At 35.7% G+C, this 17,239-nt stretch overlaps 3 protein-coding genes across 10 annotated transcripts; all 3 read left to right on the forward strand.

Annotated features, from left to right (window-relative positions):
• The first annotated feature begins 1,027 nt into the window (after window positions 1–1,027).
• On the forward strand, window positions 1,028–7,768 carry LOC144476047 (uncharacterized). 4 transcript variants are annotated; one of them, XR_013494957.1, is made up of 10 exons: window positions 1,028–1,973; window positions 2,437–2,545; window positions 2,689–3,012; window positions 3,112–3,348; window positions 3,435–3,759; window positions 3,862–4,160; window positions 4,235–4,756; window positions 4,867–5,047; window positions 5,354–7,179; window positions 7,562–7,768. XR_013494957.1 is itself a non-coding variant. In XM_078192603.1 (9 exons), exons 1-9 carry the CDS (start codon window positions 1,936–1,938, stop codon window positions 5,890–5,892), a joined length of 2,574 nt encoding a protein of 857 aa, XP_078048729.1. In that variant the 5' UTR covers window positions 1,028–1,935; the 3' UTR covers window positions 5,893–7,768. The 4 variants fall into 4 exon arrangements, 3 of the variants coding, with proteins under 3 accessions (XP_078048729.1, XP_078048730.1, XP_078048731.1); XM_078192603.1 differs by having other exon boundaries at window positions 5,354–7,768; XM_078192604.1 differs by having other exon boundaries at window positions 4,867–5,035; window positions 5,354–7,768.
• Window positions 7,769–9,357: 1,589 nt separating this feature from the next.
• Lnk (SH2B adapter-like protein Lnk) lies at window positions 9,358–14,396 on the forward strand. 5 transcript variants are annotated; one of them, XM_078192852.1, is made up of 6 exons: window positions 9,358–9,493; window positions 9,946–10,384; window positions 10,528–11,408; window positions 11,510–11,709; window positions 11,783–12,034; window positions 13,179–14,396. In XM_078192852.1, exons 2-6 carry the CDS (start codon window positions 10,032–10,034, stop codon window positions 13,314–13,316), a joined length of 1,824 nt encoding a protein of 607 aa, XP_078048978.1. In that variant the 5' UTR covers window positions 9,358–9,493; window positions 9,946–10,031; the 3' UTR covers window positions 13,317–14,396. The 5 variants fall into 5 exon arrangements, 4 of the variants coding, with proteins under 4 accessions (XP_078048978.1, XP_078048977.1, XP_078048980.1 ...); XR_013494984.1 differs by adding an exon at window positions 12,209–12,258 and having other exon boundaries at window positions 9,391–10,384; window positions 11,783–12,118; window positions 13,179–13,317; XM_078192851.1 differs by having other exon boundaries at window positions 9,391–10,384.
• A 777-nt stretch (window positions 14,397–15,173) lies between these two features.
• Window positions 15,174–15,963, forward strand: LOC144475985 (copper transport protein ATOX1 homolog). Its single transcript, XM_078192476.1, has 3 exons — window positions 15,174–15,353; window positions 15,432–15,507; window positions 15,591–15,963. The coding sequence occupies exons 1-3, from the start codon at window positions 15,342–15,344 to the stop codon at window positions 15,719–15,721; spliced, it is 219 nt and encodes a 72-aa protein (XP_078048602.1). The 5' UTR covers window positions 15,174–15,341; the 3' UTR covers window positions 15,722–15,963.
• Window positions 15,964–17,239: the final 1,276 nt, after the last annotated feature.

The following is a 17,239-nucleotide window of genomic DNA, read 5'->3' on the forward strand; positions in this document are numbered from 1 at the left end:
AACTTTCCTAGTATGTAATTATTTGTTTGTAAATGTTCGTTGATGAGAAAGCACCTTTAAGTTTTTAAACAAAAATATTATCACTAAAAAGTGTCTAGTTACGATCAGGTGGTTCATATGTATGAAAATGTCAAAGCATAAGGAGATACAAAAGCAATCAAGAGTATCCGCCATCTTGGTAGGCCACACTAGTTTCGCACCCTACAGCTAAATTAGAATACTAATCCAACCTTTAGGTTATCGTGCAGTTATGTAGTTATTTAACATTAACGTAAAGTCGATATTTTGAATTTTGATAAAACATACATTTGACTTTTGAAAACACAACTACTGAATTATTCCTTGCGATACTAAAACGTTAAAACGACCGATACGGAATCCTTGCAAGTTGGAACACATGTGTGTATACGGATTTCTTCTATATGCGTGTATTAGTTGCTTCAATTCAAATATCAAGTGTAGTTTGCCATATAAGAAACAGATTGCAGCACTAAGGCATCGTCACAAGATGGCGGATCTCATGTACTATCTACTCTAATACTGCAATACTACAACTGTACATGTTTCAAATTTAAGGCTTCATTCCGACAGTAATATAGGGTAAAATACAATTTCTTTTCCATAGCTAAAATATCATGCCCAGTTTAGGCATAATAATGGGGTTACTAATTGCCGCGTTTGGCGCCTGTGAGTGAGCAATCAATAGCCCAGGCTTGCCCTATCGTTTTAGAAAATTAGCCGCGCCGAAATTGGAAATACATAGCTCGACACAATTTTAATCTTAGTTATTATACGATATTTTTAAAGGAATGTTTTACAAATATGAAATGCTTGTAAATGCATGTATTGAGAACGCTTATGTAAAAAGGTGATCACTATAGCCAGTTTGCGAGTCAATACTGAAAAACATTTGATAAACTAAAGATTCATTTTCATATGATGAGAAAATGTAGACTGCGACGACAGCGACACGCGATGGAGACGAAGCTGCTGTGAGTACTGTGCTACAAGGCAGACAAAGGTGGGCAGAGGCTCAGACTCAGATTCAAGCTTAGGCTTAGGCTCAGATTCAGGCTCAATCTCAAGCTCAGGCACAAGCGCAGGCCCAAGCCCAGGTCCAGGCACAGGAGCAGAAGCAAAGTGTATTGCGGACGCGAATGATCTTTATCGCGACGTCCATTGGTTTCACGCCAGGTGGCGACTGTATCCGACAGTCACCGGGATCAGGTTGATCGGGCGACTTGTGCTAAGTTTTATCGTTTACCACATGTTGATTAATTAAATAAAAATACTGTATCGTTGCCAAAATCATTGTTCAAGGCTAGCAGCACTCGTTTCTAAACTCCGTAGACGTGAAATTCCATAAAGGTGATTCCCTACGTAAGAAGAACCGAGTTACGTCACGCGCTAGCAAGATATCGTGTAGTGTCGTGTCGTGTCGTGTCGGGTAGACATCGTATTCCCCCGTACGTCTCCACGAATGCCAAGTGTTCCTGCTTTCTTTGCTCGCATTCTCGAGTTTGTCTGAACTCGAAAGTCACGCACGCGCTACACTTTCGCAGACAAGTGTTTAGGTAACCGTACCGTTCGCGCATAACCTAGAAAACGATCGTGATTAAAAAACCTAAAAACGATCGTGAATGTTGATAGTTGTTACGGCCAGTACGGCCTCCTGTCAATCGTTTCGGGGTCGAACAAGATTTCGAATTCCGATTTCCCGTATTTAACGAGGAGACTGTAAAGAAAGAAACACGCGTGCAACAATTCTTCTCCCGTAGCGGGACGTGTTCGAGCAAAATCATATTTTTTTGACGTTGAGCGGTTACCGGGAAATTAGTCAAAATTCCGGTCCCCACTAGGAAACGAGAAGGCCCGCAACAAATCGGCGGCAGAAATCCACCAACCAGTGGCGAAGAATCCTCCTCTGGTGGCAAAATGAATAGCAAAAGAAAGAACCGTTCTAATACTAATAGGTACCCACCTACTTTCTTCCTTTTTATCAATTTCTTTCTGTCTTTCATTTCCCTGTATTTTTCCAACTTATATATTTCCCTCCTGTTAATGGTAATTTTTCCATGGAATGTGTGGAAGACGATAGATAAAGTGTTTCACAATCAAACCGATAAACTTATGATTTTGTTTGGAAACTTATTTCAAGTAAAAGATGATATAAACACCATAGTTTAGTCCATTATTGTTATCAACATATGGAATGACACATCCAAGATACTTGGTTTTTCTTAAGTATTTATTTCAAATCATATGAATCTAACAAAATAACTAGGCATATAAGTATCATTTATGTAACATTTTATATATACATTAATTTTCCAAACATACTGACCAAATTTGTTGGTTTGCTTGCTGAACATTTTCCATAATGAAATTATATAATTACATTTGCAATTTGTTTACAATATGCTTATTACATCTTAGATCCCCGCGTGCTCGTGGTCCACAGGAGAGATGTGTTGCTGCAGAAGGTGTATATAATAATGCTCATTTCATGCACGCGATAACTAGTCATGTGGGCAACATTGTACAGGTATTGATTGAGAACAAAGGAAGTTTTTTATTTACTCATTAATGGTAACATGAGTTAAGAAAAACATACATCTGGCACAGATTTTGTTTGTTGCACTAAATATAAAAAACGATATTCAACTGTGTTTATTTATATTACTACAGATTCAAACGCTAAATGGTTCTATATATGAAGGTATTTTTCGCACATTCTCCAGCCAGTTTGATGTTGTCTTAGAAATGGCGCATCGAGTAGAAGATTCTGGTAAAATAAGTGTAGAAAGTGTAGTAGAGAAACTGATTTTTAAACCACAAGATATTATTACCATGTCTGCCAAGGATGTTGATTTGGAGTACGCTATACGCGATACTTTCCAAACGGACACTGCAATTAGTAAATACAATGGTGTAATTGGTGAAAAAGAATTAGAGCCTTGGGATGCTCCTCCAACTATGAATGGTGACGACTTAGAATTAGATGGTACTACTGTAAGTATACAAATAGAAAAACTAGTTTAAATTGTACGTAAATATATTTGAATCATACAAGTAATGCTTTATAAAATCTCTGCATGTAATTTTTATTAGAATGGATGGGATGCTAACGATATGTTTCGCAAAAACGAACAAAAGTATGGAGTTCAAACAACATATGAGCCGACATTGGCTGCTTATACTTTACCACTTCAAAGAAAAGATACAAAGGATTACAAAGAACAAGAACAAAAAGCTGCAGAGATAGCAAATGAAATAGAATCACAACCGAATCACAAAGCAAGATTAGAACTTGAAAACGGTGATGAAGAGGAAAGATTTGCAGCTGTGGTACAGTTTATTATTACTGTTATTATTTTGTACCTATATATGGGGTTAACTGCTTTTGATTAATTTTGATTAACTGATGCTTTTAGGTAAGACCTAACGATAAATATATTCCTCCTCCGTTAAAGAAAAAGAACGGAAATAGCGGGAAATTGATGAGATCCAATGAACCTCCACCTTCGCCAGGACCGGGATCAACAAATAAAAATATTTTTAATCAGCAACCTCCGTCCAACGTAAATGTAAACATTCCTTCAACTTCTAATCTTCCCATTGGAATGCAAAGTGGTCACCCCTCTGTTCAACATCCGGTGTCTTTAAATATGGGGATGCCACCGAGCGGAGTAGTAGTTACATATAATAATCCTCCACCACCATTCGTACCTCCACCAGCAACGCAACCACCACCTCCAGGTACCAAAGAATAATATTCACAAAGAGATTAATTACTAAAAAGATAATATTAACCCTTTTACCCGGTAGTATTCGTGAGGTGACTTATCATTATGTTTATAGTACCTGTGATACAACAGACGCAACAACAATCCCAATCAACCCCTTCTGTACCGCAAGTGAGCTTTCCAACACAACAGCAAACTTCGTCGTCTAAAATAAATACAGAGAAACGCGAACGCCCTGGTAGACAGCAAGTTTATCAAGCGGACAAAGCACCTCCGGCACCATTTCCGCAAGCGAACGTTGCTACTTCTCATCAACAACAATCGTCGCATCAGCAACACGTTCAGTTGCAACAACAAAATTCAGTTGAGGGTCAACGATGCGAAATCGTTTCGCACAAGCCTGACCATAGAAAGGTAATTGAATCTTCATTCTGTCGATAGTGAAAAAGGTTCTTTCTATTTTACTGCAATATTTATGATCATTCAAGGTTCCAACTCCTCGTAGCAGAGACGAACAACATTCCGAATTGCGACAGTTTGCTACAGATTTTAAATTGACAGACTCACAATCACAAGATACACCATCGGTAACAAGAAAACAACAACATCAACAGGATTCTCACCCTACTTCGCAAATTACTCAAACACATCATCAACCATCACATCAACATACGACACCTCAACAGCCACAACAACCACAACAGCAACAACAACATCCGAGTCCGCAACAGCAACAACAACAGCAACATCAAAGTCAAACGGTTCAAGAAGAAACTGTAGTGACTAGTAAACCACCACCAGGACCGTTACCTGTAAGATCGACGAGTCCACCACAATCGTCGCAGCAGCAGCAACAACAACAACAGCAACAACAAACTCCAACAAATACACCAGTTGCATCGCAGTCGCCACAAGAACCAGCTGTTGATAAAATTACAACAGCTTTCAAGAAGTCAACCTTGAATCCAAATGCTAAAGAATTTAATCCGAATACTAAACCTTTTACACCGGTAAGCCGATTAATTATTCAACATAGTTGTCAAAGACAAAACGTATATCATAATACAAGACAAAAGGAGTAGTAAATTATAATTACTATTGTACGTATAAAAATTTTTAGCGATCACCAAGTACACCGACACCCAGTAGACCACATACTCCGCAAACGCCTCAATATACTGGCGCAACAATGCCTGCAACCGTAGTCATGCCAGCATACGTTATGACTAGCCAACCACCGACTGCGTTTAGTCAACCTCCAGCTCAACCTGTGACAAGGTTCCGGAAGGGTCAGTATCTAGGTATCCGCATCTTGTTTCATCTCTTTAATTTGTCTTAATTCACATTTTTTCGTCGTACTGTAGAAAATACGTGAATTTTATTAGGTGTAGAAATGATGTCTGTTCGATCTTCAATTTTAAATATGCATTTCCTAAATGATATTGTAATAGTTTAAAAATTGAATGATGTCAAACTATCGCGAGAGGTTGTTTATTTCTTGAAAAATTTAGAGAAATCTAATTTGACGTCGGAAAGATCTGATTTCTACATCTGATATTTCGGAATATGTCGTCAATATACAGTGTATCTCGTTCTGATTATTTCAGTGCCAGTGATGCACGCGCAACATCGCGCGCAAGACATAGCTTCTCAAATGCAAGTAGTAGCAGCCACTGGACAGCCTTTAATGGCACCAGCTCCACTGCACCCACCATTCCAGGTACCTTATCCCGGACAACCAACGTATCAACAAATGGTACGGATGGTTCAGGCACCGCCACCACCACCTCATATGGCAACACCTTATCACCACCATGACTCGCCAGGGCCGCAGGCTCCTGGTATTCAGTATATGGGTCCGCATACGCATCCTCACCCACACGTCGCCCAACAACCACCGAGTCAAACCCCCTCTCCAGCCAATCCTAATCCACCTCACACCCCAGGCACCTACAATCCTCCTGGTACTCCGCAACCTTCGTATCCTCCACCACCTCCTCAAGGTCATGCTCCAAGTTATCCAATAATGTGTCCTATAATCCCTCCTCATATACCAATACCACCACAGCACATGCCATATCTACCAACGCAGCCACCCCCTGGAGCGCAACAAACTATACCAGTAATTTTGCCGCACAATCAGTAGTTGTGATCTAATATGGACAAAGGAAGAAAGAACTATTAGTATTCTGCAGAAATAGACTAAGGTTTATAAATTTAAGTTACTTTCATGATGGCGTTAGACACTTGAACGAAGCTTTCACTTATTGCTTGCAGTCAACATCGATTTACGTATATACCTTTACGAGTAGCCATGCAAGTTGCATATCCATTTTATCGATATACTACGTATTTCTTTTCTCGATAAAGACGAGTATCTTTTCTAACAAAAGTAATGCATCCTTTCAGACGAATTTAAGCAATGAAGGATAATACAAAGGAGAACAGCTTTTACGAATAGATTAAGATATTGTTGACGCGAAACAAAGTGCTATTCATCTTGAAAGTGACTTTTTTTTCCTTTGAAATATGGGTTAGTTAATTATAAACTGCCCGCAGTGATTTTTTGTCCCTCGAACATTGTTTCAATCCCAATTTAATACAAAGCATGTTTACAAAGCATGCTTCGATGCAATTTATTATCCAAGGCTATGAGTTATTAATTTAAATGTAATATTTGAAAGGAACAAAGAGATAAAATCGCGATTTTAAAGATCAATTTACAGTAAAAAGCGAAATGTGAATAGAAAATCAACAACCAATTATACGACGAAAGAGTATATTGTCAGGTTGTGCTTAAACAATACTACACAATAATGATATATCTCGAGAAAGAAAAATGAGGGACTGTAACTATTACAAAATTGAGGCACATTACAACCACAATAGCTCGCATGACTTTGTAAACACTTGATAAGCCAAAATACACTATGTAAAGATTGGTGCAGAGCACTATTTACTAGGCTGGTGTTGCGCGTTATCTTCGAAGATCCAATCTACTCCAAATAAAAAGTTCTTTTTTACACCAAGAAATGATTAAAACGATATCAAAGAGAGTAGAGTACATGGCATATTTTTCTGCTCGTGCTTTCGTACGTAACAGTTCACTGCAATGAATGGAAAGCATGGATATAGATTGATACGATTCTTCTAAATTCAAACAAATTGCATTTAGTTCTGCGATACTGAAAGACAATGGCGAATAAATTAACAAGCAGTTACAAATTTCGCAATTTGTTAACAATGGATTTTGTTATGAGATATTGATGCGCAAGATTCTCGAAAGAGAGACTAAGTTGAATTAAAGAAAATGTAAGAGCAAAGAAAGGGAGAACGAGGTTCGAAATGACCAATTGTGACAGAAAAGCATCTGTGTATGTGTTAAGAGAGGTGAACATCCTGTACTCAAAATTTAATTTTTAATCGCTCGGAGGTTGGTAGCACGAAATTTTGATATCACACACACGAATACAATAATATTCACCACGTTTACATCTTTATTCAAATTGATGTCAAACTGATCTTTACAATACGGATCATAACTTCACGAGCGATATTTTAACGGAAAATTCTACTCCTATCAGATTCTATTTAAATATACAAGCCAACTTTAGAACCAAATTTATATTCCGTACAAAGTGCTTAATTTATAATTTAGTTTTCCTTTCAAATAATATGCATTATGATTCAAGAAAAATCGATAAGAACTTAAATTTTCCGCGTAAATTGTGGGGAATGTGTTGTATTAAAGATTCAAAATTATTAAAACAATTAATTTAATTATGTATTTTCGACATATAAACGAATACTTTCAGATGCTATGGTATTGAGAAAGACACGTTGAATTACGGCCTTAGACCTAGTCGTGTATATAAGAGAAACGAAGGACAGAACGATCCTTAACTGTGAGATAGTTGAGTGCGTGGCATCGTTAGACACAAATTTTATATCGAAGAGATTTAAAAAAAAAACATCAAAATAAAGTCAATGCGTTAAAAGCCAATTTATATAACAGTATTTATTGTGCGCACTGTCCTCCTATTATTTGTTAATATTCTGGAAATGACCGCATGAACTTGACCCCAGTGATGTCTCCACCACCGCGTCCTAATTCCAGGACCGAATGGTGGCGATCTAAGAGTCCAACGAGCACTTTACCGCGCATTATTCACACCATAGTATTTTTCATTAATACAATGTTTTCCTTTCCTACAAATCCCGATAATACTAATAATAGTTTGTTTCTGTCGTTCCTATTTCCATTGTAATATCCAAAACAGGTTCTGTGCTAATTTCTGTTCTAATTTGTAAAAGTAGCTTTTTTATTTCTAAATTGTTTCCCGTTTACATATTTCTGTTTTTAAAATTTCTGGGAAATATATTTTTTATTTTACTATGATAATACGACTGTTTCGAAATCTTGAATTTTTAAATGACAATTTTGAGAAAAATTATAGTCATTAGCTTGTTATTGGCTTTGCACACTTTATTCACTTCTGTAATTTTGCGCGCTAAGTTCTCCATGAGGGAGCTACGCTACAAAGGAACTTACTAATATAGTTAATGAAGGGGAAAACCGACGTATATTTGAGGGGCTCGCAGTTTCGTTTTGTTTCCTGTGTCCGTTGCCGTTCTTACGTTTGTGATTGGTTACGTCGCATCGGTCAGCTACGTTGCCATCTGTCCTTACTCTGCTGAACTTCTGATCTGTGACGTCACATTTGAGAGAATTTGATCTCAGGCGCCTGACCGTTCTTGATATTTCTACTCGAAGTCTAGTGTGTCCAATGGTGTTAGGGATTCGGCTCAGAAACAGCTCCAAGTTGCGGAGAAGAGACCTCACAAATGGTATTGGACAATTTCAATGGATTGCCAATAGAAAGAAATACATTGACATCATCCAATCTCATTTGTGATTTTCCTGGAAGAAAGTTTGGCAATAAATTCAAGGCTATAAGCGTGTTTACTTGTATTTTGTTTCCAGACGTGATTTAAGTTCTTAAAAACTAAGTAACTTAAATGAAAAATATTGCAACAATATATTTTATTTAAAATTATCTTTACCATTATTGTCATATCATAAACATTAATAATTAATGATGGTGCCACTTTTCGTAATCTCATTTCATGGAATGAAATGAATAATGAGCATCCAGCTAGCCCCAACAAAAATTCTGTTTTTCCTATTGGCTGAAAGAAAAGAACAGAAAAGTTAATGAATCGTTCTCTCCGATAAGATAAATCTTATGCTTGGCGATTCAGGATGGAAACATTTTCCGAAAGTATACAAATGAAGATATTCTCTCGAATATAGTTTTCGAATTCAATTTCCCTAATATTACCATATTGTAGCGCAGCAACACATACTTTATTGTGGTCTAATTTTTAATTTCTCGAATTCATTGTGTCATTAAATATATGCTCACAAAACAAACGTTTCATTGCTAGAAATTCAATAACGAAATAATGTAGTTAATTATTTGATTCATTTTGTTATATGTATTTTAATAAGGATCACCAAACACAAAGTGGTGTTCGCGCCATTATACATTGTATGTCTAGATACATATGTATTTACATATACATACTAACAACTTAGTTGCCTTTTAGAGCGACTACAGTTGCTTCTGTTTTGAGAGTGAGCGGCAAGCAACGTCAACTAACGTGTGGTCTATCTTCTAATTCTAGCCGAAAAACATGCGATTCTATACCAACTGTACGTCGTAGGGGAGAGAGTTTAACATTGTGTAAGTAAGAGAGATATGTATCGGTCGCTTCTTTGAATTTGCTGTCTGTGTAGGGTTGTATGTTTTTTGGACAGAATTAGAAAAGAGCCGATCGTCGGCGTCGCTTACTCTTACAAAGATTCCAACCGTCACTGAAAAGCACGGATATATTGCGCCAACAGTGTACCGATTATTCGTAATTTATTGAAAGAATCATTAACTACTTCTGTTTGGTTCATATTACTTTACTAATGGAAACAGCATCTGTTTATACTTTTTCAAAAACAATTGCATTCAATGATTTAGTCACTGATATCGCTAGTTGAAGACAGTTTTGTATGAAAACAATAGTAAAAATTGCTAGATCGGGATCTTGTTTTCATTTCTTTCATTGTATGAATACGAAGAAGAGAAGGAGTACGATAGAGATTCAGAATTGTATGTACATATATAGGTATGCTCTTTGTATATAGAAATTCGTGGTTGTGTAAAGATTTTCGCGTAGCTGTGTAGTGGCAAGGAGAGGTCCTTAGCCCCCTTCGCTAGACAGACGCAGGTAATGAGTTTTTATACCATAACTGCGGCAACACCGATAACCAGTGCAATAATATCATCTACGATAACGACTACAACGGCAGCGATAACAGTAACAGCGACGACGACGGCTACGCCAACAACAACAACGGCGCCGGCGGCTGCCGTGTCGCCCGAAGCTGCACCTGGTTGGATAGAATTTTGTGAGAGACACGCCCGCGCTTCGGCATCCGATTTTGCCAAAGCGTTTTGTACCTATGTCAGTTTAAATCTACCCGAATGCGCCAGATCAAATCTTTCCCATCGTGACTTTTTACGGAAATTCGTCGAAAGTTTCTGCGAACATTTTGAAACGGAATACTTGCGTCGGACAGTCAGGTCTGCTTTAATTCTTAAAGAACATCTTTTCATTATTTTATGCATGATTTTATATGTTTCTCGGACAAGTAACATAATTTTATACATTGTACCCTAATAGAAAATACATGTGCAGTCTCAATTTACTTCAATGTAACTTACAGATCACCATCTTTGTATGATGCAAGACACACAACCATCAATGATAGAGACGTTAATGTTACAAATCAGAACAATAGTACTACTATTCATGCTTCATCTCATGAAGAATTCAGTGATTATTCGGAACATGATGGAGATGCAATATCACCAAAACCTGTACATAAACCCTTTTTCAGGCGCCTGTCATTTAAAGGACTCAAAAAGGGAAAAAGTTTCTTCCATAAACAACAAAGCGATGAAGTGGAATTATCTCATACCGAACATCGTAGAGATAAGCATTCAAAAGCAAAACTATCAAAGATCGTAGTAGAATGTAGAAAAGAAGGTATTGTTAATTCCTTGATGGGTGAAAATATTGATGGATCTCAGAAATGGGAAAAGTCAAGACTAGCTTTGATAAAAGCCATTGGTGGTTACATGTTGGAATTTTATTCTCCTCCAAAAGCAGTAAAACCACGTAGTGGTGTATTTTGCTCTGCAATAACAGAAGCTCGAGAAACAACTGCATTGGAAATGCCAGATCATGAAAATACATTTGTGTTAAAAACACAGAATATGGAATTTGTTATAGAAGCTCATAATTCGAATGACATGAGGTCATGGTTAGCTACTATTAAATATTGTATGCGCACAGTACAACAAAATTCCATTAATCCCAGTTCTGGTGCGGATGCTACCACAGAGTCTTTGATGCATGGTTCACTAAATATTAATAACGAAAGTGATAGATTGAGAGCTAATTCCGCTAGTAAAAGTTCTCGAACCACAGCTCATGATCATGGAGATGAGGCATCCAACAATCCCCCAGAAGTACCCCTAAGACTTCGTATAAGAAGTAACAGTAATTTGGAATTGTGCTCGTCGCAGCAAGATATTGAACAAAGTAAGGTTTACTTTCCTAACAAAAATAAGATATATTCTTATGTATGAAGTATTCAATGTGGCATGAATAATAAATTAAAGAAAATTTAACTTTTGTTATAGTAGCTACAAACGAAGGTGAAACAGATTTATCAAGCAGTTTGAGGGAATATCCATGGTTTCATGGTACTCTTTCTAGATCAGACGCAGCACACCTTGTCTTACACAGTGCTGCTAATGGTCATGGTGTATTTCTTGTTCGTCAAAGCGAAACTAGAAAAGGAGAGTTTGTATTAACTTTCAATTTTCAAGGCAGGGCAAAGGTAAAATTGTTGTTTAATTAAACTAGATTATATAAGAGAAGGTCTTTTATTGTCAGTATTTATTACATTACAGCATTTACGCATGACGCTAAATGATCAGGGTCATTGTCGAGTTCAGCATCTATGCTTTCCTGCTATATACGATATGCTCGAACATTTCCGTCTAAATGCCATACCTCTTGAATCCGGTGGAACTGCTGATGTAACACTGACAGAATTTGTGGTAGCAAATCATACTAACCGATCAGGACATCACAATATATCTGGATCGAATCAACAACAATTACAAGAAAGAAGACCCCCAGCAGTCCTGGAGCCCAGAGAAGTAAGAGTCAGCAGTGGAAGTCTAACTCCTCTTGAGTGAACGCGAGTGGCCAACACCCACAGTCTGAAGTCTAATCTACAGACAGTGAGTAAATAACCAACTAAAGTGATGCACCCATTTTTCGTGCGGCTGGAAATACATACATACTAAATTGATATTCGTGTGTTCACAAAGGTTTCATCAGTTCCTTAGTAGTTCATGTAGTGCCATATTCGGATTATTTTGTAAGTATTCGAACACTATTATTTTTTTGTTTAAAACGTAAATTGTTTTATATTGTTAACGTTAACGTATTATTTAGAAATTATTGTAATTTTATTATTATCCTTGGTAGTAAATAATAATTACTTAATAAGTTGTACAGCTTTGTAAAAATATGTAATGTGCTTCCCATAGTTATCAGTTACTCTGGTTTTTCGAAAACTTGAATAACGTGTAATTATTCACGTTCTTTTCCTATACATAATTTCACGCATACCAAGTATATAATGTTACTTCTTATTGTGTCTAATTTATCACAAAAACGTTCAATTCTGATTTACTTTTTTGGGTTAAAATAAGCTTACGCGAGTTTCACATATTTGGAACATCACTGTCCTAAGAACATTTGTTCTTTGTTACTTTTATTGGATTTTACTTGCTTTTCTTGTAGTATTATCATTTGTACATCAAGAGCAGACAGATTCATGAATTTGAAATCCGAATGTGGAGACTTAACAGAATGTAAACTAATATCGGTAAACATGTAATTAGTATTTTAGCAGGTCCAGTTATTAAAAATTCTACATGCCTCATGTCAAATGTGTGACAACTCTTAGTGTTGAAGAATTTTTTGAATAATATAAAGTCAATGGTGCTTGACAAGTATGACCGTGGGGCAAGGAGCTCGCTCTTGAATAAAAAGTATTCTTAAAATTTCTGGTTTTCTTAATTTAATGGTTACATATATATTCTCATCCCCAAACCTGAATTTGATGCAACCATTAATTTTCCAATAATATTTATTATTTTATAAAAGAATTATAAATACTCATTATTGCGTCAGATAGATACAATTTTTTAATTCCAGAAAATTTAAGAAAAAGTTTTAGTTTTCTTATTGAAAAAATTTTGAAGTAAATAATTGTGTTTCTTAATTACATAGGTACGCACATATGGAGGTTCTATAAGAACGCGCATCGAGTCCCTAGAAAGACTGGAACAACAAAACAACGTCGTGGAACATCAAAGTTCATCGGTATCTAGTGGTAGAGCCATTCAGAACACTTACTGCTTTCTTTGACGGTGGATACATAATTATTCTGCCATCAGACTATAACCCAATTACTCCTCTGGAACTTAAGTACTCTTCCTGTGAACCCATCCTAGAAAGAAAACGCAGAGTTTTAAGCTGGACTTATTATCTTGAAGGACTATTAAAATGTGTATTACTTCACTTACATAAATAATATATTTTCTCAAATCGACTGCTTCCAATTTTTCCAATCTTGTAAAAAAAATTTTTAATGGATTTATTCGTTGAAATGTTTTAATTAAATTTTACAAGTGGAACATTGAGCTTCCATGGAAAAAGATTTCTTATACTTGTTCAGTTTTGCATGTTCAGGTATATTAGCTTGTATTTAATATTAAAACTGAAAAATTGCGACCTTTATTTGTATTGTATTAAAGCAATTACAAAAGACGTTTGATACTATGTAATACGGTAATTATCATTAACATTTATTTAAGGGTATGTACTTATAATAATGTTGCACGTAAAAACAATCATGTATGTAAATGTACATGCGAGTTAGCCATCTTTTATATGTAAATTAATCCGAGAACATTTTTGTAGTACAACTGTCTTCCTTTTCCCATAAATTGAAAAACGTAATATTACAAGTAAATGCTAATACATATACTATTCTCATTAAATTTGATTCTAAGGAATCAGATGTATTAAACTAGTCTCAGTATAAATATGTAACTATTCTACTAAACTTTCCATATACATACATTGATGTATTAAACTCATTATGTGATTTTATTAAATGTAGTTCAAAGTAAGTATAATGTTATATTATTTTTTATCAAAAAATTCTATTCCAATATACACCAAATGATGAAATATTTTAATAAATTAACTGGAATAGTAAGAGAATTACATATTCATACAATTGTAGAGCAATATGGCTGAATGTGCAAAACTATATTAGGAGTAAGTATATATTATAAATTTGGTAACATGATTTTGTCATCATAAAGGAAAAATAAAAATAATTACAAAAAGGCATGAAATTTATAAAAGTTACATATATTCTGATCACGAAATTTAATAATTTATGTATGAAGTTAATAAAACTTCAAGAAACACATTACATTGGGAAATTGTTTTCTATGTTCCGATACAATTTGTTGTGTACATTGTTTTTCCTCCTCCTTTTTTGGTATTTTATTATGTTCCTCCATAAGCTTAATAACCCCGCGTTCAGTAGTATCATTGGCAACTTTTAATTGTTAGATTCATGTCAATAAAATGATAACCTTAGCCAGATTCTGTGAATTTGTGAAAACATTTCTAGGGTACATATTTATCTCAAAATACATTGAATAGCCTTCGCAAATACATTCGACACAACAGATCTCATTTATTTAAACGTTCTTTTACAAATAGAATTTCCCGACGCGTGCTTCAGATGGCGCGCCAACCGAAAGAATGTGCAGAAAGAGTGAGGCCGCAAGCACGACAAAGTAAGGCAAGCTAGATTCCCCATTCATATAAACAACCACACATAGAATCTGATAGGTATCGCTCTGTTTCTTTCCATCGTATCACGTTCTCCTTCTAAATATTTACGCAAAGCTAGATGAGTAATAAAACGGTGGAAATGTGCGAGCCAGCTTAGGAAACACGAAAAATGTGCAGGAGTAGAACCCATTGCTATACAGTAATGATACGTATTTCAACACGCGTTTCTTACTTCTTAAACTGCCGCGCACATTCCCTCCATGTTGCTGTGCATTTAAACGCAGTAGTTACTGTTTCGACAAAGAATCGTCAGCCAATCAGTGCAAAGAAAATTTCTATATCGAGTCTCGCTAACGGATCAAGCTGTGGCTTGGAAATGTGCAGGAATAGGACTCGTTGCTCTCCATTTTACCCAAAGTTCTACCACACTGATGCTACATTCGCCGCGTATGTGTGATGAGATTTGTACCGTGTACGAGTACCATATGATGATTCTCATCACTGGTCATGTAAATGTAGAGTAGTTTCAAAGTGTCACGTCAAATCAAAAATATATGCATAAATACAGTTATCATTATGGCATTACAGGTAATTTAAGTTTTAATGTAATGTAACAATAAGATTTATACTAAAATTGAATAAACGAAAATTTAAAAAAAATTACAGGTATACGAATTTCACGTAGAAATGGAATGCGATGGATGTTCTAAGGCTGTAAGAAACGTACTTTCTAAGAAAGAAGGTATGAATTAATATACGTCTTATACATCTCAGGTTTGATTCTTTGCTTTTACTTTGTTTGTGTCTGTAAATATTCATTTATAGGTATTGATAATATACAGATTGATTTAGCAGACAAGAAACTACTGGTAACAACTACACTGTCTTCCGACGAAATATTAAATGTTATTAAACCAACTGGAAAGGCATGTCAATTCTTGGGAGTAAAAAAGTAATTGTTTATTTAAATTAAGTTAAATATATTGAGCATATAAACATATTGTAATTTCTTATCTATAATATAATGTCATACTTAATGGAATACATGAAATTTAAATATCTTTAGGAAATCACAGTATTCTTCCAAGTGTCCAATGTTATTCAATTAAATGTTTAACATTGACATTTGGTTTTGGACTATTATTGCTACTGTATCAATCATCCATAATTAAATCTGTTTTTTGGATTCTTTGTTAAATACTTTTACATAAACTTATTTTTTATATATACGTTAGGTGAATACTATTTGTCGATTCTATTATCATTTTACTTAAGAGAAGTAATTTAAAAAAAGATATTAGCAATTTACATAGAAACTGTAGTAATTAGATTTCATAAGTAAAATGCAAATTGTTTATTTTCTTAACTGTTCCTCTAATGCTGTTAGACATTGTTCTAAAAAATAATAGTATCACGTAATGATTGTACCTGGTCATTGAGTGCATCTACTACATTATTTGAGTAAATAGAAAATTGAGCATCGGAGAAGTTTTTAGATAGACAAGATCCATTCGTAATACAACTTTATTCATGAGGTTTCCGAGTTTTCATTTTTATCACTGATTTTAGCTTCCTTAACACATGAAACTATTTTTCCAGTATCTTTGCAAGCAATATTATCTTTAGTAAAGTTAGTTTTCCAGATTAATAATTGGCGATCTGCTCCACCAGAAGTAAAAAATTCACCATTAAAAGAAAATGTTATCGCAGTTATGCTTGTACCATTTGCATGCCCTTTAAGGGTATAAACTGGACAGCCTTCTAATAAATCTAAAATCTATTTTAAACTTTTAAGAACAAACAGTATAAAATCAGTTTAGAAATGTATGTAAACATGGATCTATTCTACCTTCATTGGTTTCTTTTATTTAGCGAAACTAATCTAGGAATGTAGAGAAAATCACGTAGCCTCTCCTAAGATCATCTCCAATTTCATATAAAATAGACGAGTCACAATAACAAGCCCGGATCTCCCAAGTACAGGTTGTCGTAAATCTTTAGACAAGGACTTCTCGCAACTCTCTCTAACCTCTCTCTCTCTCTCACTCAGTCCTCGAGCCGAAATCTTCGCGCGTGGCACACCCCCACACCGTTCATTTCGGCGGGCTTTTTACCCCTACGCGCTCGACTCCCGCGATTTCCCACCCGCATGCGCACCGTCGAACTACCAACCACCTTCGAGCTGCAACCGGAAGACGGACCGCCCGACAAATCAACGTCCAGCAAATTCATCAGCGCCTAGCTAATTTTCCTATTGGCTAAGGAGGAGGGAAGGAAAAGAAGCTGGAAGAAAATGCAGAACTCCACGGAAAACCTCAGATTTAATTCAGTAGTCAAAGAACGTACATTTCAGAGCTCTATAATAAAGTACCATTGATTAAAGTTATCAGTTTTTTGTACATCATTCTAAAATCTTTCACGAGCAGAGCGGTTTAGCGCTCCACGAAACTAGTTTCAATTTGAAGCATATTTCA

This window comes from Augochlora pura, chromosome 10 (genome assembly GCF_028453695.1).
Source record: "Augochlora pura isolate Apur16 chromosome 10, APUR_v2.2.1, whole genome shotgun sequence".
NCBI classification, from domain to species: domain Eukaryota; kingdom Metazoa; phylum Arthropoda; class Insecta; order Hymenoptera; family Halictidae; genus Augochlora; species Augochlora pura.

Coding starts and splice junctions, on each gene's coding strand:
- Lnk (XM_078192852.1), top strand. CDS start 10,032: ATGAGTTTTTATACCATAACTGCGGCAACACCGATAACCAGTGCAATA. Junction 10,385..10,527: donor TACTTGCGTCGGACAGTCAG/GTCTGCTTTAAT, acceptor TGTAACTTACAG/ATCACCATCTTTGTATGATG. Junction 11,710..11,782: donor ATTTTCAAGGCAGGGCAAAG/GTAAAATTGTTG, acceptor ATTACATTACAG/CATTTACGCATGACGCTAAA.
- LOC144475985 (XM_078192476.1), top strand. Junction 15,508..15,590: donor CGTACTTTCTAAGAAAGAAG/GTATGAATTAAT, acceptor ATTCATTTATAG/GTATTGATAATATACAGATT.
- LOC144476047 (XM_078192603.1), top strand. CDS start 1,936: ATGAATAGCAAAAGAAAGAACCGTTCTAATACTAATAG. Junction 3,013..3,111: donor TAGAATTAGATGGTACTACT/GTAAGTATACAA, acceptor AATTTTTATTAG/AATGGATGGGATGCTAACGA. Junction 3,760..3,861: donor AACGCAACCACCACCTCCAG/GTACCAAAGAAT, acceptor TTATGTTTATAG/TACCTGTGATACAACAGACG.